Source organism: Bufo gargarizans, chromosome 2, assembly GCF_014858855.1.
Source record: "Bufo gargarizans isolate SCDJY-AF-19 chromosome 2, ASM1485885v1, whole genome shotgun sequence".
NCBI classification, from domain to species: domain Eukaryota; kingdom Metazoa; phylum Chordata; class Amphibia; order Anura; family Bufonidae; genus Bufo; species Bufo gargarizans.
Genome location: NC_058081.1, coordinates 307,046,629 through 307,068,898, shown reverse-complemented (window position 1 = coordinate 307,068,898; position 22,270 = coordinate 307,046,629). Strand labels below are relative to the sequence as shown.

The following is a 22,270-nucleotide window of genomic DNA, read 5'->3' as shown; positions in this document are numbered from 1 at the left end:
CAGTCACAAGAACATGACGTGGTGAACGGCAATTAGAGTTTAATGAGGTGGATGATGATGATACACAGTTGCCAATGAGTCAACCGCAAATACTGTCTCAAGAGGTTGATGAAGAGGATGAGAAACAGTTGGCAATCACTGAGGTTATGATTAGGTCAACAAATCAGGAGGATGATCAGAGTGAGGAAGTGGAAGAGGAGGTGGTGGACGATGAGGTCACTGACCCACCTGGGAAGGTAGCAAGCCGAGCGAGGAGACCAGTACAGATGGGGAGGGATCTGCAGCACCGCAACAGGCTGGAAGAGGCAGTAGGGTGGCAAAAGGGAGAAGGCGGGCCACACCAAACAGGCCCACAACTGTTCCACGGGGCACTCCCTTGCGGAAATATCTCTGGCCAAGGGGTAGATGTTTCGCAGTCTGGCACTTTTTTGAAGAAAGTGCAAACGACAAAAGAATAGTAGTTTGCAACCTGTGCCATACGAAAATGACCCGGGCGTGAACAATAGCAACCTCACCACCAACAGCATGATCCGAAGAGGGGAGACAAGGGGAACACACAGCAGTTCCAACAGAGGCAGGGCAACACTCTCCAAAGCCTGGGACAGTTTCATGACATCCTGCCAGCACCCTCACCCTGATGCGTGGCCTACTGTCAAAAGGAGAGAAAAAATTTGGAAGATGATGAAGGAGTACATAGCAGACCGTGTCAGCGCCCTCAATGATCCCTCAGTGCTTACAACTACTGGGTGTCCAAGCTGGACACGTAGCACGAACTGGCGCTCTACGCCTTGGAGGTGTTGGCCTGCCATGCCGCCAGCGTTTTGTCTGAGCGGGTATTTAGTCCTGCAGGTGGCATTATAACAGATAACAGATGCTGACAGGTTGACTCATAAAAATGAAAAAGGCTTGGATTGACCATGACTTCTCAACTCCACCAGAGGAAAGCAGCTGAATATAAAGGCACTTTAACTCGTAGAGGACCCACAGTGCTTCTGACTCATGCTTCCCTGCGAGACAGAAGGCTAGGCACAGGAGTCTTAGGAGATAAAATTACATTTATATTCCCCCTTTCTATGCAATCTAATGCTCCGTAACATTCACTGACCTGCGATCCCTGTGATAATAATTCATGTAGCAGCCGGCTCACTGTGCACAGTGGTTCTACTTCCGGCGGCTGCTACATGAATTATTATCACAGGGATCGCAGGTCAGTGAATGTTACGGAGCATTAGATTGCATAGAAAGGAGTAATATAAATGTAATTTTAACTCCTAAGACTCCTGTGCCCAGCCTTCTGTCTCCCAGGAAAACACGAGTCAGAAGCACAGCGTCTGCACAGCCCGTCTTTTCTAATGGACGGATGGCCCTTAGCAACGCTCTTTTGAAGATTGCTGCTAAGAGCCATTTCAGCCCCAGTTTTCTACCAAAAATAATCGTTTTGGCTAAATAAAGTCTATTGCAAAATTGTTACCTATCTCTTGCCCTACACTTTAGCAAAAATAAAATATCACAGTTATCCTTTAAGGTAAAAAATGACAGGGTCCTGAAGGGGTTAAATGTGTTGTTTATAATGTACTGAATACACTGTATTCCCATGCACCCCTTCCACCACAAACAAGGGTATATGGTTGAATCTTCCTTTTCACATCCTCCTTCTCCTCTTCCATCATATCAACATGCTTATTTGTCACATATAATGCCTTCGCATATATGCCCTCCAAAAATAATGTTTTACAGAGTCAGCTCAGCTGCAGGCCCTAGCATATAATGTTTTACAGGGTCAGCTCACCAGCAGGCCCTCGCATATAATTTTATACAGGATCAGCTCACCAGCAGCCCCGCACCTAAAATCTTTTACAGGATTATCTCACCTGCAGGCCCGCACCTAAAATCTTTTACTGGGTCAGTTCACCTGCAGGCCCTCACCTAATTATACCTAATAGGTAATTTGTGCGCATGCTGCCTTGCTTAAATGTGGTAGCCGTAGCCGTTTCTCAGGCTCCCTCTCCTGAAGCAAACACTGATTCCCCGTTACCCGTAGTTGCAATTGTTTGCGCTGACAATAACATTGAAAGTTGATAGGCCAGACATCCGAATGGATCGTCGCCGTCACGAGGATGTGGGATCGGCCCCAGGATATCTAGAGTCACCAAAGCGGCAGCAGGCGTTCACCTATAATGTTTTATATGGTCAGATCAGCAGGCCCTTGATCCAAAGTTTTTGAGGGTCACCAGCAGGCCATGAATCATAATTTTTCAAGGGTGTGTATGATGCCCTCCTTTATGTGTAATAAAGGGTGTATTGGAGTGCCGGTTCCTTGTAATTTTTGGCAGCCCTTTCACTTAGTGCATAGGCTTTATAAGTGTAGGAGTCCCACTACCTGAACAATTGTACCACAATATGAATGAGGCCCTCCTTTATGTGATATACACAGTGGCGTAGAGATCGCCATAGCAGCCATAGCAATGGCTATGGGGCCCTACACCACTGGGGGCCCGGGCTGCAGGCTGAGGATAAAAAAAAAATGATTCAAGTGGCGGTGCGATAGGGCCCCCCTCATTGGTGGCAGCGGCAGTTCCGATCGGAGTCCCAGCAGTGTAATGCTGGGGCTCTGATCAGTTACCATGGCAGCCAGGACTTCAGTAGCGTCCTGGCTGCCATGGACAGTTACTCTGCAGCATACTTACATGCGCTGTGGCTGCCGGGCACTCCTCCTTCTTGGAACTCATCACAGGTCTGTGCGGCGCATTGCTATAAGCAAAAGCAATGCGCCGCACAGACCTGTGACGAGTTACAAGAAGAAGGAGCGCCAGGCGGCCACAGCGCATGTAAGTATGCTGCAGAGTAGCTGACCATGGCAGCCAGGCCTTCAGTAGCTTCCTGGCTGCCATGGTAACGATGGGAGCCCCAGCATTACACTACTGGGACTCCGATCGGAACTGCCGCTGCCACCAATGATGGGGATGGGGGGTCCGCACTGCCCACCAATGATTTTAATACAGTGGAGGGGGGGAGGGCACACTGCCCACCAATGATTTAATACCGGGGGGGGGGCACACTGCCCACCAATGATTTTAATACGGGGGGGGGGTCACACTGCCCACCAATGATTTTAATACCGGGGGAGGATGCACTGCCCACCAATGATTTTAATACAGGGGAGGGGTGAGGGCACACTGCCCACCAATGATTTTAATACGGGGGGGGGGGGCACACTTCCCACCAATGATTTTAATATGGGGGGGCATACTGCCCATCAATGATTTTAATACCGGGGGGAGGGTGCACTGCCCTCAATGATTTTAATACCGAGGGGGTGGGGGAGGGTGCACTGCCCACCAATGATTTTAATACTGGGGAGGGGGCTGATGGAGATGGTACTGGGGGCTGGTGAGAGGCACTGGGGGCTGATGGAGAGGGTACTGGGGGCTGATGAGAGGCACTGGGGGCAGATGGAGAGGCACTGGGGGCAGATGGAGAGGCACTGGGGGCTGGTGAAAGGCACTGGGGGATGATTGAGAGGCTACTGGGGGCTGGTGTGAGGCCCTGGGGGCTGGTGAGAGGCACTGGGGACTGATGGAGAGGCACTGGGGGCTGATGAGAGGCACTGGGGGCTGATGGAGAGGCACTGGGGCTGGTAAGAGGCACTGGGGGTTGATGGAGAGGCACTGGGGGCTGATGGAGAGGCTTCTGGGGGCTGCTATGAGGCTACTGAGGGCTGCTATGAGGCATGGGGCTCTTATCTGAGGTCTGATTGGGGGTCATTCATATTGGGGCCTGAGCTTAGGTGTGATCTGAGGTCTTATTGGGATCTTATTAACATTGGGGATCTTATTGGGGCTGTTAGCTGAGGTCTGATAAACATTGGGGGTCTGAAAAAAGGCCTCACAGTCTCCCACACTCCTTCTGCCCGGCCAAGCCTGTCAGCATTCCTTAGGCGAAGCCAGCCAGCACACCTGAGGCCAAGCCTGTCAGCACCCCTGAGTCTTCAGAACTGTAAGTAAATTATATATAAGGGGAGCTTATAATATGAAAGAGACGAATTATGTCAGAGCGGCTCTTCACCCACACGTGTATCAGCACTAAATATATACCCCTTACTCTCCCTAATACTCAGACTACACAAGATACATATCCCTACCTTCTGTCTAATACACATACACACCCCACGATATGTACTTTCACCTTCTTGTGTTACAGACCCCTGTACAATTTAACAATCTTCTTTAATACACAGACATTTCGATTCATACATTTCCTACACTGGCACAAATGCGTTGCCAGTGACCAACCGCCTGTGCTCAGTCCTACGCGTAACCGTCGCAAGTGCATGAGGAGCTGCAGTCATAGCGGCAAGGTCCGAGAGGTATGTGGGGGTGGGAGATCCGGTAAGGGGTGGGCCCATAAAAAAATATTTCTATGGGGCCCTGGATATACAGGTTGCATCGGAGTCCCTCTTCCTTGTGATTTTTGGCAGCACTTGCACTTTATATACAAGTAAATATACAGGAAAGAATGTTTCCTATCAATTTTTCCTCTAAAATCGATTTTTTTTCTTCGGTTTGGTGCGTATTATTGTCAGTCTGTAAAAGTGGCATGCTATTCAGAAAACATCGTTCCCAGTAGCGACCTGCGAGTCCAAGATGCATCCAGACATCCTCCCCATGCTGTTACAGAACCATTTCGGTGGTGTTTCCATCAATTTCTGACCTTTTCCTATGAACCAAGCATCCTCCCCTCTTCAGAGCAGGGGGTACCTGGTTAAATGCTCAGGTTCTCCCATTGACTTACATTATACTATTATCCCGATGTGTTCGGCCCGAGCCCCCGAGCACTACGGTGCTCGATCAACACTAGTTTTTTATTTTATACTATTTTTACCACTTTTACACAAGGATTTTTGAAAGAAAAAATCATATTTGTGCATCACTATCTTCTGAAAGCCATATTTTATTTTCTGATGATGGTCTTGCATAAAGGCTTGTTTTTTGCTGGGTGAGGTCGTTTTCATTGATACTATTTTGGGGTAGATTCAACTTTTTGATCGCTTGATTTATGATTTTTAGTTGGCGAGGTGACCAAAAAAATGGCTGTTTAGGTGCCGTTAGGTTAGATCATGTGTTTTTTATTTTTTATGAGCCGGTCGTTACAGATGCAGTAATGTGCAGTATGTCTAATAATATTTTTCATTAACTATGAATGGCTTGATGAGGGGAAAGGGGCATTTTTTTTTTATGATTTTCATTTTTTTTAACTTTTATAAAACCCTTTTTTTTTGTCCCAGTAGAGGATTTCAGCCTTTGAGGATCGGAACCCTTCTACAATACATTCCAATATATAGTGTATTGTAATGCCTCGTGGCTGTTAGTATAACATTGTAACTGTCAGTATTACATTTGCCTATGAAACACTAAAGGCCCCGAGGCCCTTGTAAGAAGGATGCATAGGGGGAGCCCCCTTCTACTATAAATCTCTTTGATGTGGCAGTCAGCATTGATTGTGGCATCTAAGGGGTTTATCCGCCAGCATCAGAGTTTTTGCAAATGCCTGTGGTTACAGCAGGGACCTGGTTGTCAGTAAAAGCTTTGCCCCTGCCGCTGATCGGGCTCCTGTGCTTGCCCGATCAGTGTGCCGTATTGTTACAGTATGTGTCAGGAACTCTCTTCATAATCTGGGGTACATGTACAGCGCTCATTGGGAAACCATACCTTAAAGGGAACCTGTCACCGGGATTTTGTGTATAGAGCTGAGGACATGGGTTGCTAGATGGCCGCTAGCACATCCGCAATACCCAGTCCCCATAGCTCTGTGTGCTTTTATTGTGTAAAAAAAAAAACGATTTGATACATATGCAAATTAACCTGAGATGAGTCCTGTATGTGAGATGAGTCAGGGACAGGACTCATCTCAGGTTAATTTGCATATGTATCAAATCGTTTTTTTTTACACAATAAAAGCACACAGAGCTATGGGGACTGTGTATTGCGGATGTGCTAGCGGCCATCTAGCAGCCCATGTCCTCAGCCTTATACACAAAATCCTGGTGACAGGTTCCCTTTAATGCAAACATCTTTCACAAGGCCTCATAACACGTTATAGAGACACATCAACCTGGAAAAGGCTACAAAAGCATAGCTTGAGTGTACGGTACATCAATCCACCATTAGACAAGATATGTACTGATTGAGAAAATTCAGGACTGTTGCTACTGTCCTAAGAGTGTGCACCCTGTAAGAATTACATGAAGAGCACAATATTAAATCCTGAAGGAGAGAAAGAACCGAAGAGTAACAGCAAAAGACCTTCAGAAGACTCTACAAACTGCTAAATCCTCTGTTGATGTTTTCCCCTATTAGAAAAACACTAAAGCGGCCTTCTTGCTGGATGGTATCCGCACACTATGTGTACTACATGTTAGACTTGTTATATATTTTCGAAGTCACTTTTAGTTTTGATTGCTTTCTTCATTCTCTGTCTAGTCAATTTTCATTTGGCTTTGACGACTTGTCAATCACTTTCTTGTGAGTTTCTCACCTGTTCTTTTATTGGTTTGAGTATTTTTTTATATTTAATAAAGACTGTAGGCCAGAAATATAATAGCCTGGCACCATATGCCAGTCTATGATAACCAAGTGCGCTGCTGGATGCTGTGCCTAATTTATGACGAGTTGTACCCCTTGTCATAAATTAGGTGCAGCATCCAGCAGTCTGTGCGCATATACCGGCTGGCAAAAATTTCAGTGTTCTTTTTACACCAGAAAAAATGGTGTAAAAGATGACAAATGTGGTGGGGCCGCCCTTGCCACAAAACTTTTTCGGTAAAGTGAAGAGAAAGAGACATTTAAAAAGTTGCAAACGTGCAGTTTGTGACTTTTTCTTGGCACAAAAGTGTTGTAAATGTTATACATATGTGTGTTCCATTTCTTTGCAGGAGTTACTGTACACTTCTAAATATTTTACACATCTGAAGTACACTTATTGATGACTAGGTTTGTAGGTTTAATATTAACCAGAAAAATGAACCACGCTGTGTGTGCCACCTAATATATGTCAATTCTATTTTTGGGGTGACAATAGCTATATCACCATTATATCTGCAGTACTACATTGGGGAAACAGGACAGCAAATTGTGCGGAGACGAGTCATGCCTGGAAGAAACATTCATGGTGGTCTGGCCCGAATGAAAAGGATGGAGAAACAGAACATCTTAGAGAAGACATTGTCCATGAGTCACCAGATGTATTTTTTGTGTATTTTCCCAGTGTAACGGGGTTCAGAAGGTGCACTCGGTCTCCCATTAGCCGCAGACCTGCTGCTTAGCTTCGGGAGCGAGGATCTGTGCTTGACCTCGTTCCCAGGGCGGCTTTGCTAGCTGGGAGGTTCCCTACTCCTAAGTCTGCCTTGAGCGCCGAGCTGATCACTCGGTGCTCGACTGGTTGGTCTGTCGGTCATGTGACGCTGGCCACGTCACATGACCCTGACTCCCCACTATAAATACAGGCAGCCTGCTGGCCACAGGTTGCCTGTTAATTTAGGTTCCACCTGTGATGTTGTATTTCCTGGTGTACTTACCTCCTGCTGTTTCCTGACGATCCTCTGCCTGCTCCTTGTGTACTTTGCTGCTCTCCTGGTATTCTGACCCCGGCCTCCTCCTGACGATCCTCTGCTTACTCCTTTGGTACTTCACGACTCTCCTGGTATTTATGACCCCGGCTTCTCCTGACTATTCTCTGCTTGTTCCATTTGTACTTTGTAGCTTTCCTGGTATTGACTCGGTCCGTTCACGTTCTGTTGTTTGTCTGTCTGTCATCCCTGCACTTAGTTCAAGCTAGGGATTGCCGTCCAGTTGTCCCCTGTCATTAGGACTCGCGAGGCAAGTAGGCAGGGCCAGGGGTAAGGGTGGAGCGCAGTGGTCACTTCCCTCCCCCCTGTGCGTGTGTGTGTACGCGACCGTTACAGATTAACAGGCCCAATAACCACTGTATTATGAATCCTCTGATGACCCTGACTGACCATGTCTCTAATCTGACGCAGATGGTGCAGGAGTTAGGGGAAAAACTCAGTTCTGTTGAGTTAGGGCAAGGTTCTTCCACTCCTAAGGCCTCCACGCCGCATTTTGAGCCCCAGAATAAGCTCCCAGAACCCTTTTCTGGAGACCGGAGGAAGTTTCTCTCCTTTAAGGAGAGTTGCAAACTTTACTTCCGTTTGCGCCCCGTGTCCCCTGGCCCCCCCGAGAGTCAACGGAACAAGGGATTCCCAACCAGTCTCCCAAGCTGGTACTTGCCAATCCTTAAGCTTCTTATCTTTCGCGATCTGACGAGTGCAGGTACATTCAGCTTAGAACAACCGTTGACCGACCTTACTAAGAAAGGGGCGGATTTGGAGAATTAGTCGATCGAGGCCATTTCTTCATTTGAAAAATTAAAAAAGGCATTCAGTAGCACTCCCATTCTGATCCAGCCTGATCAGGAGAGACCTTTTATTGTGGAGGTGGATGCGTCCGAGGACGGCGCAGGAGCAGTCCTTTCACAAGGTCCTGCTAGCCTCACTAACCTGAGACCATGTGCCTTCTTCTCCAGGAAATTCTCTCCCAAGGAGAGAAACTACGACATAGGGAATAGGGAGCTGCTAGCCATTAAATGGGCATTTGAGGAGTGGAGGCATTTTCTGGAGGGGGTAAGGCATTGTGTAAATGTGGTCACTGACCATAAAAACCTTATGTTTCTCGAGTCTGCTAAGAAGTTGAATCCCCGTCAAGCCAGATGGGCTCTGTTTTTTACTCGTTTTGATTTTTCCATTACGTTCAGGCCGGGAAGTAAAAATGTGAAGGCGGACGCATTATCTCGGAGCTTCCATGCTTTTCAACCTACTGAGGTACCACCTGAATCCATCGGTTCGTTCACGTTCTGTTGTTTGTCTGTCTGTCATCCCTGCACTTAGTTCAAGCTAGGGATTGCCGTCCAGTTGTCCCCTGTCATTAGGACTCGCGAGCAAGTAGGCAGGGCCAGGGGTAAGGGTGGAGCGCAGTGGTGACTTCCCTCCCCCCTGTGCGTGTGTGTACGCGACCGTTACACCCAGTGACAACTTCTGATCAGTGGTGTACTGTCCTGAATGTTCTGTGGCTCTTAATTTGAAAAATTAAATTTGAAAAAGCATTCTGAATGGAAAGCAATCCATTCAGTATGCATCAGGATGTCTTCCGTTCCGTCCCTTGTATGGTATTTGTTTCAAAATTTCAGAACACCTGCCGGAATGCCGGATCCGGCATTAAAATTACCGCATTGACGGATCTGGTCTTCTCGGCTGCGCATGCGCAGACCTTTAAAAATGTGAAAAAAAAAAAAAAAAAAAGGATCTGTTTTTCCGAATTACACCGGAGAGACAGATCCGGTATTTCAATGCATTTGTCAGACGGATCTGGATCCGTAAACGAATGCAATCCATTTGTATACGGATTTACGGATTCGGCAGGCATTTCCGGCAATGGAACAGCCTGCCGGAATCCAACAACGCAAGTGTGAAAGGGGCCTAATGCATGTCAGCCGTACCATGTAGTGATACATGGTACCTATTAAAGGGGTTCTCCGAGAATTAAGAAAATGAAAATACTTATTACTTTATTATAAATATATTCCTAAATACCTTTCATTAGTTATAATGGCTCATTTTTTCTACGGAGTAATCATTAGGAAAACTAAAATGGCTGCCGTCCTAATATCACACACAAAACCTGTCCTAATCACTCAGCAGGACGCAAGTTACTTCACAACACTGAGCTTTAGTCCGTCTTTTCTGTACTTCATGTCTCCTCATGAACGCCATTCCTACAGAGATTCAGCTAAACGTTAGCTGAATCTCTGTGTATTCAGGATTCAGGATCATAATCCCTGACAAGTAGGAAAGAGCTGTCTCAGCCTCCTCTATCTTAATGTTGTGAAGTAACTTGTCCTGCTGTGTGATTAGGACAGGTTTTGTGTATACTAATCGGACGGCATCCATTTTGTTTCTGCTAATGATTGCTCCCTAAACAAAAGAGCCATTAAAACTAATGAAACCTATTTAGGAATATATTTATAATAAAGTAATATTTAAGTATTTTAGTTTAATAAATTCCTGGAGAACCCCTTTAAAATCAAGGGTGGCCATGTAATACATGGCCATATCAAATCCCTAAGAGTAAGGTGCTCTTTTGCAGCAGCTCTCCTGTGGTGGACAATCCCTTTAAGTAGTTCAGATATTTTAGAGTTCCCTGTTTATATATTTACATTTTTAGTATATTGCATAATAGAGATTTTACATGCATCATTCTTCTGTGACTCTCTGTCCTAGATCAGAAAATTGGAGAACGAATGAATGAAACCACATAATTAATCATTATCAGAAATTGTGAAGGTCAGTGTGCCCCTTGAATCATTCTGAATGGCAAGAGTACAAAAGAGATTGATAGCTGCAGAGGCGAGGGAACATGTTATGCTGTCAATTAAGCACATAGATAAAAAAGAACTTTGTAACCTGCTGTTATTCACTATGGTAAGTACTCCATGGTATTAAACCAGGATACAAATACATAGGTTTCCCCTTGGACCCAATGTGTGGAGCAATTTGTTTTCTACAAGAGGAATGATTGTTTGGTAAGAGGGGTACATTAATAGATATTTCTCACAAGAATCATTTTCTTTCTTAGACAATAAAAAAATGCTAATGCCTCTTTCACATCTGTATTAGAGCATTCTGGCAGGCTGTTCTAGCAGAGAACAGCCTTCCGGAGCTCTCTGGATCCAGCATAGCCGGATGTCACTGAGTGCTTTCCGACCCCATTGAATATAATGGGATACGGCAGAGATGCAGCCGCTACCCCGCAAATATGTGTGCAGTGGTTTTTGTTTGGCTTAGGCCTCATGCACACGGCCGTTGTTTTGGTCCGCATCCGAGCCACCGTTTTGGCGGCTCAGATGCGGACCCATTCACTTCAATGGGGCCGCATAAATTGATTTCTACTGTAAAAAAACATTTCTCAAACTCGATTTCGGTTCCAAGGTACCACTAGGTACCGTACAGTATTCAAATGAAGTTTTATGTGAATCGACTTCAGATGTTTCATCCGAAGTCGATTCACTCCTCCCTAATTATGACCACCAGCTAATATCCAGAGTAATCACCGTGTGCAGCATGGACAGCAGTTAGATGGGATGGAAGTGACTCAATACTGTCCTGGTAGGTTGTCACAGGTTCCTGGAGCCATGCTGACTGGAGTGTATCCCACAGCTGCTGGAGGGTCCATGGGGGAGAATCTATAGAGCGATCAAGGTGGTTCCACAGAAGCTCAATTGGGTTGAAATCTGGGGAATTAGGAGGCCAGAGTAGTACTTGGAACTTTTAGTCATGCTCTTCCAAGCAAAGTCGGACATTTCTATATGTGTGACATGTCGCATTGTCTTGCTGGAAGAACCCATCCGCCCCAGAGAAGACAATCAGCATGTATGGGTATACGCGATCTGCAAGGATGAATTTATACCCAAATCAGTTTAGAGTGCCTTTGATATGGAAGAGTGGTCCCAGAGAATACCACTGCCACTATCAGCTTCCAGCAATGGCTGCAGGGTGTTTGTTCTCTGTTTGTTGCCTGACACTCCAACATCCATCTGTTCGATGAAGTAGAAAACATGACTCTTCAGAGAAGACAATCCTTTGCCAATCAGCAGAGGTCCAATTCCAATACTGACGCAAAATGTGAAGCCTTTTCTGCCGATGCATCTTCGTTTTGACCACTTATGATACACTTTCACCACAGCAGCATGCGAACAGTTCACAAACTGCGCAGTTTCAGAAATCCTCCCACCCTTGTCCCAAAAGCCAATAATTATCCCTTTTTGCTACTCTGATAAATCGTTCCTTTTACCCATGATGGCAATGAGGGATATGTGTGCAGACAGCCTATCGCACACCTTATATAGCCACCAAGTCAGTTCCTGACATGTGACTTCCTTTATGAGCTACATGTTCCCAACGTTGAAAATAGGAAAGGGTCATAATAATGTGACTCGACTGTGTATGTACAGAGGACACCCTGAGGGGCATTATATGTACAGAGGACACTCTGCGGGGCATTATATGTACAGATGGCACTACTGGGGGACATTATATGTACAAAGGGCACTACTGGGGGCATTATATGTACAAAGGGCACTACTGGGGGCATTATATGTATATGGGGCACTACTGTGGGCATTTATGAACAGAGAGCACTACTGAGAGACATTATACATACAGATGGCACTATGGGGGCATTATATGTACAAAAGGCATTACTGGGGGCATTTTTGTACAGAGCAGAGGACACTACTGGGAGGCATTATATGTACAGATGGCACTATGGGGGCATTATATGTAATTATGTGTACAGAGGGCACTATGGGGCATGGTAATATATCTACTGGGGCTCTACAGGGGGACATTATAACTACTGGGGCCTAAATAGAAATGGCTACTGAGTGGGATTATGGCCTAAATTGGGATGATTACTGAGTGGGGACATAAGACGTTCTGTGTGTCGAATTATGCAGGAGTTGTGGTCAGAAGAAGTCATCACAGTGATCTGTGCAAGACTAAGAAAAAAAGGAAAGAGAGCGACTCCAGTCAGAGGAGGCATCACCTGTGAGTCACTGAGTGGAAACCTAAACGGGATTATTAATGATTGTGACCTAAATGGGCATGGTCATAGTGGAGAAGTATTATGTGGCCTTTATATAATGTTATTGTTGTTAATGTTACTCTTGGTATACTGTAGGGCATGATTCTATATAAAAATGGGAGTATCCATAGGGTATGGGGTGCAATACTTGGCTTCCCCCGGGTGCGGGCAATTCACGCTAAGCCACTGGACATAAATGTCTGCTAGGTGGGGTCCCCACATCTGTGGCAGCAGGAGAACAGGATTTCCTGGCTCCATTTATAAATAAATCATAATAGGGGTAATACATAAGAAAAGTTGTAGGGTGTTACTTACTGATCAATATGGGTATCTTGACTATAAATATATGTAGAGATGGAGCATTCTTAATACCTTGCATAAGCTTTGTATCAACACCTCCTATTCTCTGAATATTGCACAATCACTGAGCAGGTTAATGCCCTGCGGTCATTGATTGACCTGGGTAGAAGCACATAATGACCTTAGCAAATATACAAAACACAAGGCAAACATTCCACTTATTAGTGATTAGCAATGAAGCTCGCAATTGTGCTCATAGCCTGTATTCATCTTAATACAGCCCTGCAGAGGTAAGAACACATTAGCTGCTTTGTATGTTGTATCCAACTAGTGGCCGTAATGTATTCTATGGCATTTACAGAACATTGTGCTAAATTAAGCATTGGAGTATTTAGCAAACTGCTTAATGCACTGGAATGGTTAGAAATGGGCTGTGAACTTTATTGAATTCTAAGAGTTAAGGCTTGTGGGAGTAATAGAGAGAATATACCGTACTTTGTTCATGTCTGTATTACTATTATTGTAATGAGAAAAGGGTTCCCTGTGATGGGGCATTGTGGTTCTCTTAGCTTAAGGCCTCATGCACACGGACGTTTTTTTTGCGGTCCGCAAAAACGGTTTCCGCTGTTCCGTGATCCGTGTCCGTTTTTTCTTCCGTGGGTCTTCCTTGATTTTTGGAGCATCCACGGACATGAAAAATGAAAAAAAAAATCTAAGTCAAGTTTGCCTTTGAAATGATAGGAAAAAACGGACACGGATCACGGACGAGGATGACAATCTTGTGTGCATCCGTGATTTTTCACGGACCAATTGACTTGAATGGGTCCGTGAACCGTTGGCCGTGAAAAAAATAGGACAGGTCCTATTTTTTTCATGGACTGGAAACACAGATCACGGACGCGGATGCCAAAAGGTGCATTTTCCGATTTTTCGACTGACCCATTGAAAGTCAATGGGTCCGCGGAAAACGGAACAACAGCCGCGGTTGCACACAATGGTCGTGTGCATCCGTGTCCGTTGTTCCGTTTTCCGTGATTTTCTGCAAACCTGTTGAAAACTCGGAAAATGTACCGTTGTTCATCCGCGTCCGTGATCTGTGTTTCCTGTCCGTCAAAAAAATAGGACCTGTCCTATTTTTTTGACGGACAACGGTTCACGGACCCATTCAAGTCAATGGGTCCGTGAAAAAACACGGATGCACACAAGATTGTCATCCGCGTCAGTGATCCGTGTCCGTAGGCTACTTTCATACAGACGGATCCAAAGATCCATCTGCATAAAAGATTTTTCACATCTAAGTTTTGTGAAAACTCAGATCCGACAGTATATTCTAACACAGAGGCGTTCCCATGGTGACGGGGACGCTTCAAGTTAGAATATACTACGAACTGTGTACATGACTGCCCCCTGCTGCCTGGCAGCACCCGATCTCTTACAGGGGGCTGTGATCAGCACAATTAACCCCTCAGGTGCCGCACAATTAACCCCTCAGGTGCCGCACCTGAGGGGTTAATTGTGCGTATCATAGCCCCCTGTAAGAGATCAGGTGCTTGCAGGCAGCAGGGGCAGACCCCCCTCCCTCCCCAGTTTTAATTTTATTGGTGGCCAGTGCGGCCCTCCCTCCCTCCCTCTACTGTATTAATTTCATTGGTGGCCAGTGCAGCCACCCCCCTGCCCCACCTCCCTCCCTCTACTGTATTAATTTCATTGGTGGCCAGTGCGGCCTCCCCTCTCCCCCCCCATCATTGGTGGCAGCGGAGAGTTCCGATAGGAGTCCCAGTTTAATCGCTGGGGCTCCGATCGGTAACCATGGCAACCAGGATGCTACTGCAGTCCTGGTTGCCATGGCTACTTAGCAATATTAGAAGCATTATACTTACCTGCTACAATGTCTGTGACCGTCCGGGGCGTTCCTCCTACTGGTAAGTGACAGGTCTGTGCTTTAAGCAATGCGCCGCACAGACCTGTCACTTACCAGTAGGAGGAGCGCCCGGCCGGTCACAGACAGCGCAGCAGGTAAGTATAATGCTTCTAATATTGCTAAGTAACCATGGCAACCAGGACTGCAGTAGCGTCCTGGTTGCCATGGTTACCGATCGGAGCCCCATCGATTAAACTGGGACTCCGATCGGAACTCTCCGCTGCCACCAATGATGGAGAGGGGGGGGGGCCGCACTGGCAATACGCCGAAATGAAATTAATACAGTAGAGGGGGGGGGGGGTCGCACTCGCCACCAATGAAATTAATACAGTAGAGGGAGGGAGGGTGGGGGGCGGGGGGGGCTGCACTGGCCACCAATGAATGTAATACAGGGGAGGGAGGGGGTCTGCCCCCTGCTGCTTGGCAGCCCCTGATCTCTTACAAGGGGCTATGATATGCACAATTAACCCCTCAGGTGCCGCACCTGAGGGGCTAATTGTGCGGATCACAGCCCCCTGTAAGAGATCGGGTGCTGCCAGGCAGCAGGGGGCAGTCATGTACACAGTTCTTAGTATATTCTAACTTGAACTGTCCCCATCACGATGGGAACGCCTCTGTGTGAGAATATACTGTCGGATCTGAGTTATCACGATCTAACTCAAATCCGATGGTATATTCTAACATAGAGGCGTTCCCATGGTGATGGGGACGCTTCAAGTTAAAATATACCCTGACTTTACATTGAAAGTCAATGGGGGACGGATCCGTTTGCAATTGCACCATATTGTGTCAACGTCAAACAGATCCGTCCCCATTAACTTGCATTGTAAGTCAGGACGGATCCGTTTGGCTCCGCACGGCCAGGCGGACACCAAAACGACTTTTTCCTTCATGTCCGTGGATCCCCCAAAAATCAAGGAAGACCCACGGAAGAAAAAACAGACACGGATCACAGAACTACGGAACCCGTTTTTGCGGACCGGAAAAAAAAACGGTTGTGTGCATGAGGCCTAACTCCAATGAGGCTATCAGTTTATGCCGTAGTTAAGCATCTATATTGTGATTTATGCAATACAGTGACTATACAGTATATTATCAATAAAGTGCAGTACATGGTTGGGAATGCATGGTTAATAGTTATTAACTCTTTTCTGTTGGTTAGAAAGTTTTATTGAATTAAAGATAAAAGTGCAGTTTTAATTCCAGTTACTTAAAGGGAAAATGAAATTTGTCTATGTCCCTAATGATATTCAATAATTGGGAGCATATGGGTTGTGGAAGAACTGGGGCCGGTTTCCTCAGTCCACCTTTAACTTGGCCTTAAACTTGGTCTAGAAATGAAAAACAGAATACATTTAAACAATATTTGACTATTTCTTTCAGAATTCCTCTAGTAAAAGTCCAAACAATCCGTCAGCAGCTACGGCAAAGGAATGAGCTAGAGGAATTTTGGTTACATCACCAATCTCATGCCTTTGCCCAGAAGTATACTCAATGCTTCCCAGATCCCCTCTCATTTGCAGCTGGATCAACAGCAGAATATCTGTTTGACTACATGAATGTAAGTGTTTCTCCAATAACCATAAAGATCCAGGTTGTATAAAACACTGGACCAGGGGTGGACTGGCCATATACCCTACATGGAAATTTTCTGGTGGACCAATGCCTGGGGGGAGGGGTTCTGGATCCCTCCTTGCAGTTGCTGGACAGGTACATAATGATCTGATGCTCTCAGTAGTAATTAATGCTAGGAGCATTATGTACTTATGCACCTGGCCAGCAGCCCCATGTGCCCTCCTGAATTCAACTGTATCGCCATCCTGAGCATGGTCATAGGGCTGTATTTTATGCTGCACTGTGTATTTGGTTTTGCTTGGGCGGTATTTTGTGCTGTAGTACAATACTGCTGGACCGCCTACTTCTGCTCTCCCTGCCTACTTGTGTTGCCCCACTTTCAGTTATTTTGGACTCTCCTACAAACTGTGGCCACTTTTAGTTTTTTCTCCAGGTTCTCAGTCTGCCCCTGCACTGGACCTTAGGAACTGACTGTACAAACAGTGTGGGACACTGGGGATTTCAACTCGTTATTAGTCTTTTGATATTAAAATGCATGTGAGTAAAATATTTTAATTGGATATATTTAGAAAAGGGAATTAAGGGTAATCAAACAATTGTTTGTTTTCAAAATTGAAAGCATAATTCTTCTAAGCCCATATAAAAAGTAATGGCTTATGCACACAGGCACATATTCTGTATGTCATGTATGTGTAAACCTGCTGAAACCCGGCTAACAGCGGCTGCTTGAGACAGGATTGAGCTTAACCAAGGAGCGCACAGCGCATGCGCAAGACTTATGCGATCCTGGCCGGACTGCAGGCTGTCAATCTCACAAAAGAGGGGACATTAGGGAGTGTGCTTACCTTGACTTGAAGCAAGGAAGCCGCTGCCCCCTTGACGTCAAGCTGACCAGCAAGATAGCGCTGATGGTGCTTAAAACATCATTTTTTGAATCTATGGAGCATCAGACTACAGACTGGGGACTACTGCTACTGGGGTAATGCTGGTGGTTTTATATGCGTTTTTGAGGTGACAGGTTCCCTTTAAATGAGTGTTAAAAATAGCTATTGAATTTCATCCTAACTCTTATAATTCCCTTACAGTAAACATAATGCCCACCATAGTGCCCACTGGACATATGATTAATGCCCCCAATAGTGCCCCCAGTATGGTTAATGTCTCCATTAATTCCCCCCAGTATGATTAATTCCCCCCATTAGAGTCCACATTATGATTAATGCCCCGTTTGTGGGACTGATATGATTAAGGCCCCCATTAGTACCTCAAAGTATCAATAATGCTCCCTTTGTGTCCCCAGTATGATTATTGCCCTCATTAGTGCCCCCCAGTATGATTAATGCCCCTTTGTGCTCCTAGTATAATTAATGGCCCCTTGTGCACCCCAGTAGGAATAATGCCCCCCTTTGTGGCCCCCATTCTGCTTGTGCTGAAAATTCCTCTCCCCATCCACTTGCACAAGCATGGGCAATCGCTTCTCAGTGCAGGCAGCAAGACCTGACACTCCCAATGTGATCATGTGATGTCACCACGCTGCGAGCATAAGGTCCTGCTGTCTCCAGTGAGGAGCGAGTGTCCCTGTTTGTGGTAACAGGAAAACAGCAGAATCATGCATTTAGCTTTACAATTCATGGTACAATACCAATTCAAAGGATAAAATGCGGTATGTGTGTATGTTCCCCAGGGGCGGACTGGGAACTTAAAGTGGCAGGACCAGCAATACCATATTGTGGCACATTTTACCACCCCAACAGAGCCAAATACCACAGTCCATCACAAAATACTGCCGCCAAAAGCATATAATAAATTCCCAAGAACATCTACTGGCCAGCCACGAGAAGGGCTCATTGGGAAGTTTCCCTGTAAGGTCTATGGCCAATCCACCCCTGATGTTCCCTCATGTACAGTATTTGTGTTCTTTTGATACAAAAATACTAATAGGTGTTAAGCTAAAAATCTGTCATATATAAAAAAAAAAAACACTTTATAAGGGCTCATTCACACGAACGTTTGATGCCCGTTGCCGTATTGCGGACTGCATTTGCGGATACGCAATACACAGGCATCGTTCCATGGCCATTCCGCATCACGGATGGGGACCCATTCATTTCAATGGGTCCGCAAAATCGGAGATGCGGAACGGTGCGGAACGGAAGCATGGAATGGAACACTACGGAGTGCTTCCTGGGGTTCCGTTCCGTGCTTCCGCACCGCAAAAAGATAGCACATGCTCTATCTTTTTGTGGAACGGAGGGATCGCGAACCCATTCAAGTGAATGAGTCCACGATCCCCATGCAGCAGCCCCACGGACGGTGCCCGTGCATTGCAGACCACAATTTGCGGTCCACAGCATGGGCTTCACACGGTCGTGTGAACGAGCCCTAAGACTGAGATTTACACATTTACACAGGAATGTCTTCCACCTATAGCTACCAGGGCATGCTGAGAGTTGTAGCTTTGCATCAGCTGGAGGACCACAAGTTGGAAATTCCTGCTGTAACATATATCGCCACTATTGTCCACGGCGTGTTGGTGTGGGTCAATCTTTTTCACAAGAATGGTGGCAAGCTGCAATACCAAACACAGCCCTTGGTCAAGAATGGTGTTGGAATAAAGCATCCATACTTTTCTAATCTCATAAAATGCTAAGTTCAGTATGAAGGCCTCTAATGAATGATCTTTCAGTTGCAAATTACATTGTGTTGGGCTATTGGATTCCACCCACATCACTTGACAGAAGGAGCAGGATGTTGTATGAATATTTTGACATATTGTGAATAAGAGCATGCTCTGCTATGAGAAAATCCCGTGTTAAGGAGAGAAGATCAAAATGACGTACACTTGATGTACACCTATGGGCAGGAATGTGCTATAACTGCTACTATAAACAGGAATCACTCAACATAAATATCTAATCATAGATGTGAATGAGGTACAGGGTGATGGAAGCCAGACTCCGTATTCTTCCATTCTGCCTGTTCTTCAGCAGGCTGTACATTCTCAAGCTTTGATACTTGATCTTCTTAAAGCCATTATATTTGTGCAGCGTTGATGTCCTTTAATGTTGCACAGTATAAATCCTTTAAGTAAATCTATACCGAAACATAATGAGCACATCATCACATATTGGACAATATTGGAGTTACTTGTAAAAAAAAATATGTACAAGTAGTGGGTATAATTCAATAGTTATGGTACCATATTAAAAACACAATGAGGAAAATGTTTGCTCTCAAATTTTGCACTGACCTTCTCTCTGAGATAACGTCTCAGTTTCTTAATATATCTAATGTAATTCACCGGATATACCAAAATATCTTATAGGTGGGATCCCACCTTTGGCAGCTCCACCTTGTGGGAAGTTGATGATCAACTGACTTTCATTCCACCAGGTGAAGTTGTGGATCTAGGTGAAGGTGATGGAGTAAGGCCTATTGCACACGACCGTATGGCTTTTTCTGTATTTTGCAGTCTGGAAAAAAAGGATCATTCAGTTTTTTGTGGAACAGAACAGCTGCCCCCTGATAGAACAGTCCTATCCCTGTCCGTTATGCGGACAATAATAGGACATGTTCTATCTTTGAACGGAAAAACTGAAATACGGCAACGGAAGGCATACGGACCGTATACGGAATGCAAAAAATGGAACGTAAATGGAAAAAAAAAACGTTTGTGTGCAAAAAGCCTAAAAGGGACCCTTTTCAATATAATAAAAAATGGCCCATTGAGTCCATATGTTATACTTCTACCCTTTGATTTACTGTGATTTTTTTTTAACTAAACTGATGACACCAGAGAAGTGAAAAAACAACAACCCATTTAATCATCATATCCTATAAAATGAAATAAACGTTGCACCTCTGTGGCTGAAATACAAAATCAGCACACACATTGCAATATAGATTGCAAATTTTACTAAAATATATTCACTTCATACAAGAATATGAGGAACTTCGCAAATATTTTGACAAAATGAATGATCCCGTCCACAAAAAAAAAAAATTACCTCTTAAAGATGGGACTTAACTCAGGGATAGTAGGACCTAGGGCAGTGGTGGTGAACCTATGGCACGGGTGCCAGAGGCGGCACTCAGAGCCCTCTATGTGGGGACCCACTCCCTGGATAAGGTCTATGGTGTTCCAATATCCCTTAGACTTTTCCTGCCATTCATCAGTGCAGGGCGCACTATGTACAGCACAGGCAGCGCACTGAATGTAGTAAGGCTATTATAGCTAAATGATAAAGTACATGGAAGATATACTATACTGGACTGTAGTATTCAGTGTTGGCACTTTCCCATATATAAGTGGGTTCTGGGTTGCAGTTTGGTCACTCGGTCCCTAAAAGGTTCGCCATCACTGACCTAGGGTATAGCTATATTCTGCTCTAATTAACAATACCATTGGAAAGATAGTAGGCTAGAATGCAAGACAAACATGGAGGCAGCCACACTTCCCTGTGTGTTACTTAATGGGGGGACAAAAGGGGCATTATTATTTCATAAAGAAGCACATGGAGCATTCCTTGGGCATTTCTTTTTAGGGGGTCACATGCGGCATTTGTTTAGTGGGCATTATTATTTTTAATGGATATGAGGGGGCATTATTCATTTTTAAAGGGAGCTCAGTTTGAATTATCTTTTAGGGCATTTATTGGGGCTTAATACCTTAAATGCATTCAGGGAGCAATATTACTGTCTAGGGACAAAAAGGGGGTCCTATTAAATTCTAGGATGCACACATTACTTTCTAGAGGGTACTATAGGGTTATTATTACTGTAACAGTGCACTTAGTGGTCATGAATACCACAAAAGGGGTACAATGCTGGGCATTATTACTTTTTTGACATTGAGTTGATCATTATCACACTGTGGGGTACAAAACATGGCATTTTTACTGTGTTGTCCAGGGCACAACATGGGTAACACTTTTTGGGGAGCACTATGTATCTGGCACAATTGTTTTCAGGGGTGATGTCTATGTGGTGCTGTTTTATGGGTTTACTATAGTTACGTAATTTTATCTTATGTACAATACTTGTTGGCTCCGTGCCACACAGCAGGTACAGTAATAGAGCATATGAGGCAGCAACAAGCACAGGATTAAGGGTGTCAGCAGGAAAGAGGTTGTGTAGGTTTAAGAAAGCTTGAGTGGATGCTGGAAAAGTGAGGATCCAAAGATTTCTCTGTTGCAAATTCTGCAGACACGAGTAGAGGATGGCAGTCGTCATTGTAGTCTGGGCCATGTGGAAAAGCTGGGACAAGTAAACTATTCCAGTCAGAGACTTCAACTGTAAATCACTGGATATAATTCACACGCTTTATAATCACTGATATGTTCTGCAGTACCAGTTTACAACTAATAACTACCGTTGTATGGGAGTAATATTAGTTTTTGGACCGCGTTTTTTGTTTAGTAACAGTATGGTGGTAATATTCAGTCACTATTTAGTCGTATTGGTAGTGGTTATAGTGTGGCGTTACCAGGGTTGAGGGCCCACTCGTGCAATGGATGTATTTTTCACCTCCCTTGTGTTCAGCCCCTAGCTACACCTCTGCATACACCCTTAGATTGTTTTCATAACCTATTATAATAATTATTCCAGCAGTACCCACATTTTGTAGATATTTTCATGGTTTACCGAAATGTGGTATATTCCTAGTCTCCTTTTAAGGAGATAAGGAAAAGTGAGCGCTAGATCTGTAACCTAATACAGCACTGGAAGGTTTGTGTGCCCGCCTTGTAGCACAAGAGGCTGGCATGTCACATTCTATTTTAGT

General features: G+C 45.0%; 1 protein-coding gene across 1 annotated transcript in view; it reads left to right on the top strand.

Annotated features, from left to right (window-relative positions):
• Positions 1–13,199: 13,199 nt before the first annotated feature.
• LOC122925799 (cathepsin E-A-like) overlaps positions 13,200–22,270 on the top strand; it is a 28,157-nt gene continuing 19,086 nt past the window's right edge. The window contains exons 1-2 of the mRNA XM_044277157.1: positions 13,200–13,282; positions 16,297–16,474. Coding sequence (XP_044133092.1) covers positions 13,227–13,282; positions 16,297–16,474 — 234 coding nt within the window. The 5' untranslated portion in view covers positions 13,200–13,226. The remainder of the gene's footprint in view (positions 13,283–16,296; positions 16,475–22,270) is intronic.